General features: G+C 43.5%; 1 protein-coding gene across 2 annotated transcripts in view; it reads right to left on the minus strand.

Annotated features, from left to right (window-relative positions):
* The window catches only part of LOC140471327 (5'-AMP-activated protein kinase subunit gamma-1), a 61167-nt gene extending 53776 nt beyond the window's left edge, over positions 1-7391 (minus strand). Inside the window, exon 1 of one of the 2 annotated variants that reach the window (XM_072567332.1) lies at positions 7215-7391. In XM_072567332.1, the coding sequence (XP_072423433.1) occupies positions 7215-7262 (48 nt within the window). In that variant the 5' untranslated portion in view covers positions 7263-7391. The remainder of the gene's footprint in view (positions 1-7214) is intronic. The other variant, XM_072567333.1, reaches the window with a different exon arrangement.
* Positions 7392-8468: the final 1077 nt, after the last annotated feature.

Genomic DNA, 8468 nt, shown 5'->3' on the forward strand with positions numbered 1-8468 from the left:
TTCCGTGCTATACATCTCTATGACTCTAAGTATCACTGCTTCAAAGATGAAAGCTCATCAGGACTGACACAGTACAAAGCTACTGTTAATGAGAACTGCAGTTTCAGACAGGAAATTACAAAGCAATTATTGTGATATGCACAGATGGGGAAATATGTAGCAGCATATTAGACACTATCAGCATTGATTGAAAGTATGGATGTTCACAATCAGGGACGAAAATTACTAGCTGTCTGCCTGTTTCTCAAGTCATGGACTTTGGCTCAGGAATTCTGTAATAGTATTTATGTATATTCCATGGATTTGTGGGCTGACTACTCTGTGTTATTTGATGAGATTACTTACAGTGTGGAAACAGGCCCTTCGGCCCAACAAGTCCACACCGACCCGCCAAAGCACAACCCACCCAAACCCATTCCCCTACATTTACCCCTTACCTAACACTATGGGCAATTTAGCATGGCCAATTCACCTAACCTGCACATCTTTGGACTGTGGGAGGAAACCGAAGCACCCGGAGGAAACCCACGCAGACAAGGGGAGGATTGTAATAATCCTAATTGTAGGATTATTGTAGGATAGTACTTGGCATTTTCAACAGAAATGGCACTTTTATTTTAAAAATTGAGCAACCAATGTCTTTAGAAAACAGCGATGCATGTGGGGTCCCTGCTGTTGTGCCGATAACTGTGGCAGAATAAGATTTGGCAGAATGGCTTTAAAGGTCACACTCATATGCAATAGCCCCACTGGAGCCCTCCAGAGAGGGTTAATCATTGTGTACACACTAACAATCCAGTGATGAAAATCCAGAGTTTTAACAAGACTGATCATCTAAAAAAGGACAAAAGCTGGCAAAATTAATAGCAAATAGTGAGCTGTATTGAAAACTGGCAGAGACCAAACAGTGCTGATGAATAAAGAGGAAAAAAAATTTGCATTTTTAATTGCACTTTGCATGGGTGCCCAATTAAGTGCTTTTTGACATGTTGTGAGCTCCCACAAATAGCAAAGTAATTAGGATTGGCTCACTGGTTTTCCATGATGTTGACTGAGGAATGAATATTGGCCTGAACTCTCCAGTTCTTCTTTGAAATAGTGGGATCTCTCCCATCTCTCAGTTCACTGCTCCCTTCAAAAAGACAACGCTGCCAACACTACAGCACTCCCTCAGTACTGCCACTCCAGTGTCAACTTGGACTTTTCTGCACAAGCCCTGGTGTGGGACTTGAGATTCAGAAATGAGTCAGCCACAGCTGACAAGAGTCTCCGTTGATGTTGGGAGAAGTTGCTGGAGTTGACAAGGATTTGGTCTGGGCGAGCTGCTACAAAGAACATTTATAAACAAAACTGGAGAGGATACTTGGATCGTGTATCATGAAATCTGGAAATGACCGCAAGCTCTGCTGGCCAGCTGGCAGCATTAGGGGAAATTGATACTGTTCAAGATGGAATTTAGTATGATAAAAATGCACACCAGAACCAAAAATATGACACCCGTGATAAATGGTTGCCCATTTATAAACATGGAAAATGACTGCCCATTATCAACCTTCACAAAGCACTGACTGTATGCAACTGTTGTCATATTGCTGAGCATGCGCTGTGGATGCATCAGAAGAGTTTCTGAACATTAGTTAGAATAGACTAGTTTAACCCTGTACAACCCACTAAATCAAAGAAAACAAATCAAAAATACTGCAGATGCAGAAATTAGAAGGAAAAAAAAATATTAACACCAATCAGGCAGGAATCACCTGCAGAGGAGAGGAAGAAACTTAAGGTTAATGTTTCAGATCTATGACCTTTCCATTTGCATTATCTTTAGCTTTTCTGTCATTCAACTGTATGGAGTAGTAGGCATTACCTGCAAAAGTTCAGGGCTCTCAGATGTATTTCGTGCATTCAGGGTCCCACTTGAACTGCATGCTCTGCCTAAACACTATTGTTGCCCAGCACTGGCACAAACAGAGACCAAAGCTGCCAAGGTGGCTGCATGGACAAGGTGGCTTTAACACTGTACACTGGTTACAATACAATTGCACTTTGGTGCTCTGATGCATCATCAAGCAGTTTCCCTGAATAGCTGACTCCTCGTCCATCTGTACTCATGAGAGATGTGAGGATAAGGCACCTTGAATCAGTACTCCATGTGAGGCTTTCAGTAAGTAGCCTCAATCTTCCCTGCTCAATGGCAACATAGGAATCAAACACAAGGGCAGCCTCCACACTCTCAATGCTGAAATGTTCAAGTAGTACTGCATTTGAGGTTTTCCTTTTTTGGATAAGGTAGAGTAGGTGAAGACAGAACTTCCACCTCTCCTTGCAAGTTTTACCCATAATTACTCACCTTTCTGGAGATTAAATAAGTTCTGGAAAACGCAAATGAAGTGTGTGGGGTAAATGAAATGGGTGTAAACAATTTATATTCATATTTTTTAGTATCAAACAACAGGGAAAAGATCAGAATAACCACTGCAGTTCCTAAATTGTGATTACTGGCAGTAACAACTTTAGACATGGAGACAAATGCAGTCACGTACTTCTTCACTTTTGCAACAAGACATCTTCTCCAAATAAACCAATGCTTATTGCAACACATTCTATCCTAATAAAGTCAATAACACAAGAGCAACAGTAGGCCATTCAGCCCATCCAGTCTGTTCTGTCATTCAATGAGATCATGGCTGATCTGACAATACTCACCTTCATTTTTCCCCATAACCCTTGATTCCTTCCTGATTAACATTCAGCCATGAATATTCCTGATAACCCAGCCTTGACAGCCCTCTGGGGTGGAGAATTCTATAGACTCTCACTCCTCAAAAGAAATTCCTCCTCATCTCTGCTTTAAATATTCTGAGATTATGCCCTCTGGTCCAAGACTCGCACAACTTTTCCGCATCTCCCCTATCAAATCCTTTTCGGGTCTTGTATGTTTCAATACGGCCACCTCTCATTCTTCAATATTCCACCAGGCACAAGCCCAATCTACTCAATCTCTCCTCATAAGACAGTGCTTCCATAGATGGTATCAACCTAGAGATCTTTCTCTGGACTGCCTCCAATTACAGCATATATTTCCTTAGATAAAGGGTCCAAACCCCTTCACACTATTCCAGCTGCGGCCTGAGTAGTGCATTGTATAGATTTAGCAAAATGTCCAGTCAAGACAAGTTTGGTACAAGCCCTTCATGGTTTCACACATTAACTGCAGAGGAACCTCGGTTATCCGAATGACACAGGCAGGGAGTATTTTGTTCGGATAATCGAATGTTTGGATAACAGAGTTTAGGATCAGGATCTTGCGATCTTGCTGGATAATCGAATGCCAGATAATTAAGGTTCCTCTGTATTTGTTGTAGAACCATGTGCAGTGAAATTAGGGGGTGGCTCTCATCACAATTAAAACACAGCATTGTACCCCAGCCCGGACGGAATTTCACATTGGCCCCAAAGTCCCGTACTTCCCCCGGGATCCTGTGCCCCACAACCTGAGCCGCCTCCGGAATTTTAGTTTTGTCCCTTTTAAAGGGCATAAAACGACGGGCCCTGTATCGGCTGCTGCTGCACACCATCCACCTCTTCTCCCTCATCCACCACCCGGACACACCTTGGCGTGCCCATTTGCCACCGGTCATTGGGGATCCCCAGTGGAGGGCTCTCTACGTGGGAGTCCTCCCCTCTTTCTCTCGGGGATCTGGGGTGGAGGGTGCGGCACGCAGTGATCCCCCTCAACCTTAGATTGCGGTGGTTCACAGACTCCCAGCCCAACTGCTTGTTCTGTGGAGTCCGTGGACCATATATATATTGGGTGCGGCCATTTGCACTTCCTTTTTGATTTTCTTAAAAACATTCTTCTCTGTTTTTGGTTGCACTTCAGTCCCACGCTCCTGATCTTTGGGCACCCGGTACGGAGGAGGGAGGGCAGGTCTGAAGACCTCCTCGTGGGTCTCCTCCTGGGCATGGCCAAACTGGCCATCAACAGGTCCCGGCAGCGGGCCATGGAGGGAGTCGTTAGGGCCGACTGCCTGCCCTTCTTCCGCAGTTACGTTAGAGCCCGGGTGTCCTTGGAGAAGGAGCACGCGGTGTCCATCAACACCCTGGAGTTGTTCATGGAGAGGTGGGCGCCGCAGGGAGTGGAGTGCATTATTTCCCTCTCCAACTCTATTTTGATTTGATCCCTGCCCTCCCCTTCACTGTTTGATCACACAGTACTGCCCTTTGATGTGAAGGGCAGTGCTTGTCACTGGCCACTTGGGTGTTTCTTTCCTTCCTGGTGGTGGAAATTGAATAAAGATTTGTGCACATTGTGTTTTTCACTGTGTCTCACACCTGCACACACACACACAACATGGGTGGGGTTGGGGGGGGGGGTGGAATAAGCACTACTGCAGTTAGGCGGTAGTGTGGGGGTTAAAGAAAAATTTTTTTAAAAAGATACAACACTCTCTTCAACCAATCCTTAGAAGTGCGTCATCCCCTACAATGCCCTTCACAGCTGACAAAAATATTCACACATCATTAGCTACTGATGACTGTATCAAAACAGCCACAAGTAACACTGAAAAACAGTCAGATTCAGAATCGCTACCCTGTTGCAGCAGAAACAATGTTCCACAAATATCAAATGCTGTGAGATGTTCTCATAAACATTAGCTTCTCATGAGTAACTAACAAATGGGCTCAAGTTGAGGGATTCTTTGGAACTGGTACAACTTGTCAACCAAATGAATTGAAGGTACTCAGACTTTTGTGCTGTTGCTACATTTGCATGAACTTTTTAAAAAAAAATACTGTCAGACGGATTAATTTTCATTAGGAAGTGATTGAATTATTCAGTACTACTCAAAGTTTCATTGCAGCCAGCTTCATGTGCCCATGTGTCATGTGAAAGGGGTAAACCAATATTTTTATCGCTGTCATAAAATCTTTCCAACCAGGAAATCTGTCCCATTTTATGCTATAAAACTAATGCAAGTTAATATTTACAATTCTGAACTTTATTCTTTACACTCAATTTTCAATGACAGAAGATGCACCATTTATGGCATATCATCACTAAATAAAATCCATAAGTCTCTTCAGAAGTGTGGTCAGTAACAAATCCAAATAGTGAATTTGGCAGAAACTTGTTTACATGAAGAGTGGTCAATAAATGAAACCATAAGGTGATTTTTTTAAGGTAATAGCAATGAATGACACAGGGCTAGATTAACTCAAGGTAGAAAGGAATAGAACATTATACTTATAGGTTCAGACAAAGTAGACTGGGAAGAGGCCACAAATCCATCCATTAAGCCAGTGGGCCTCAGATCAGTTCCAGTTTAAAATGTTTGGTGAAGGTGCTGAACAAATTGAAAAGTGCTTTGAAAATTTCAAGTATATCAGAAGCACAGAAGATTTCAAGATGACATTTCAGTAAAACATGTCTGGGTTGCTATATCTAATGCTAATGTTGATGTTGATCTTGCTTTGCGCACCTCCTGTACCATGCAACCTGTATGCCTTGCTCTGTCTGAGCACCCTTTCATCTCTATACCCTTACTTGCTATGATCTGCCTGTACTACTTACGACTTTTCACTGCACCTAGGTACATGTGACTACAATAAATCAAATCAAAAATCTGCATACGCTGGACGTACTAAGATCTTGTGGCACATCTTTTGGCTCTAGGCCAAAAGATCTGGGTTCAACTCGCATCTGCCCTGGGAGTGTGTCATAACATGTCTGAGCAGGTTGATTAAAATAACTAAACTAAATGCATGAGATGTGAGACACACAGATCTGGTAGGACCGTATTAAGATAAATTTCTAGTTGGTTGTGATTTCCAACATAATACCTCATGCTGGTCTCAAATCTCATTTCAACAAGAAATGCCAGGATTAAACAAGGATGGCAGTCACAAACTGGAATGATAACCTATTATGTTCAAAAGAACCTCTCATTACAAGAAAATGGAAGTCAGCAACTGCAACACAAGGTAATTAAAGAAGGCTTGCAACAGTGAGGCACAAAAATGCAAGATTAAGAAACAATTTTGTAAATAAAAAAATGTTGACGGCCTCTGCCAGCAGGTTGGATTTGAAGTTCATAGTCTTCCCAGAGCCATCATATTCCAGTCAATACAGTAACAACTCTCAAAGTTCAGCACTGGAGAGATATTGAACAAATCTCTCTGCCTGCAATCTTTCATGTGGTTGCTGGAAAGATACACACAACCTGGATATTGACAGAGCCTATTAATGCTTTCTGTTTATATCCATGGCCTCTGGAGAATTACTCCAGTCCCCAAGGTAATCAACAATTTGCTTTTGGTAAAGAATAATTTGTTCAGCATTGGGGGAAAATTTTAAAAATTCCATAGTCAAGATATTGGTTACATCAAGGCTACATTGTGGCAAAGAAAGCAGTGCACAATGCCAACTTTGTAGTAGACTCAGTTTGTTGTAACTACCTTTGAATACTTTATATCAATTGCTTAGAATTTAGACGGAACATGAAAACAGCAATTAATCATATATGTTCAACAAACAAACATGTTATACAAATATAATAGGTAAGGATAACAGTCATGTTTCAGGAACCAGAAAAAAAATGCTTCACTCTCTCGGAGGTCTTTCTCAAATCTAACCGGGGACTATATGCCGTCCCACTTTGTAACAGTTGCTCCAAATAAGCAGGAACTGGGAGGCGGGTAGTTTTGCTGGGTGGCGAGGAGCAAGCCCTGAAAGGTTACCCCAACAATTCCGTCCCTTCCACAATGTCTTCTCTTACAGACTCAATTGGATACAGTACATATAAACGCAAATGGGAGGCTTTTGCAACGCTTTCCTTTTACCCTTGCACTCCCCATTCCCAAATAAAAACTAAATACACTACCATATTCAACCTTCCTTTTTTTGACATGACGTTTTTCAGTAGATCGACCATTTATGGCTCTCGACACCAATCTGGATAACCTACCTTCCGACTGAGATACCCCCTCTACCCAGTTCTTATTAAACCCAAAAACAAAATTAGTCTCAAAGAGTAGAACTGGAGCAGGAAGAATTAAATAACCCAATATTATCAATGATTTTGGATGCAGGTGGATGATTCAGATCGGATTCATCTCATAAACTTGAGCAGTTCAAAGCATTGATGCTGCGGAAGTAGGTGGCGCCCACTACCCAGCTCTTCACCGGGGGGTTCAGCCGCTTTCTCACTTACCGAATCCATTGCTCCACTGATCGTTGTCCCCTCCTCTTCGGTTTTCATTCACTCTGTTTCTACCCACACCGGACTTTCACCTCCGATTCTCCGTCCCCATCCACACAGCACCGCTTCCGTTCCGCGCCTGCTCACCAACAAGTCGAGACCAGCAAGATGGGCCGCCTTTGCTGCTCGGCACCATCGCAGCTGTGCGCACCGACCCGCTGGCGCCCCCTGCAGGCTCCAGCAGGCACGTCGAGAGACAACGCAGGGAAACAAGCAGGCTGGAACCTGGGGTGGATGGGGGAGGGGGAGATGTTATAGAGTCATAGAGATGTACAGCATGGAAACAGACCCTTTGGTCCAACCTGTCCATGCCGACCAGATATCGCAACTCAATCTAGTCCCAGCACCCGGCCCATATCCCTCCAAACCCTTCCTAGTCATATACCCATCCAAATGCCTTTTAAATGTTGCAATTGTACCAGCCTCCATCACTTCCTCTGGCAGCTCATTCTATACCCGTCCCACCTTCTGCGTGAAAAAGTTGCGCCTTCGGTCTCTTTTATATCTTTCCCCTCTTGCCCTAAACCTATGCCCTCTAGTTCTGGACTCCCTGACTCCAGGGAAAAGACTTTGTCTGTTTATCCTGTACATTCCCCTCATAATTTTGTAAACCTCCATGAGGTCACCCCTCAGCATCCGACGCTCCAGGGAAAACAGCCCCAGCCTGTTCAGGCTCTCCCCATAGCTCAAATCCTCCAACTCTGGCAACATCCTTGTAAATCTTTTCTGAACCCTTTCAAGTTTCACAACATCTTTCCGATAGGAAGGAGACCAGAATTGCACGCAATATTCCAACAGTGGCCTAACCAACGTCCTGTACAGCCGCAACGTGACCTCCCAACTCCTGTACTCAATACTCTGACCAATAAAAGAAAGCATACCAAACACCTTCTTCACTATCCTATCTACCTGCGACTCCACTTTCAAGGAGCTATGAACCTGCACTCCAAGGTCTCTTTGCTCAGCAACGCTCCCTAGGATCTTACCACTAAGTGTATAAGTCCTGTTAAGATTTGCTTTCCCAAAATGCAGCACCTCGCATTTATCTGAATTAAACTCCATCTGCCACTTCTCGGCCCATTGGCCCATCTGGTCAAGATCCTGTTGTAATCTGAGGTAACCTTCTTCGTTATCCAATCCACCTCCAATTTTGGAGTCATCTGCAAACTTACTAACTGTACCTCTTTATGCTCATATCCAAATCGC

This window comes from Chiloscyllium punctatum, chromosome X (genome assembly GCF_047496795.1).
Source record: "Chiloscyllium punctatum isolate Juve2018m chromosome X, sChiPun1.3, whole genome shotgun sequence".
NCBI classification, from domain to species: Eukaryota; Metazoa; Chordata; class Chondrichthyes; order Orectolobiformes; family Hemiscylliidae; genus Chiloscyllium; species Chiloscyllium punctatum.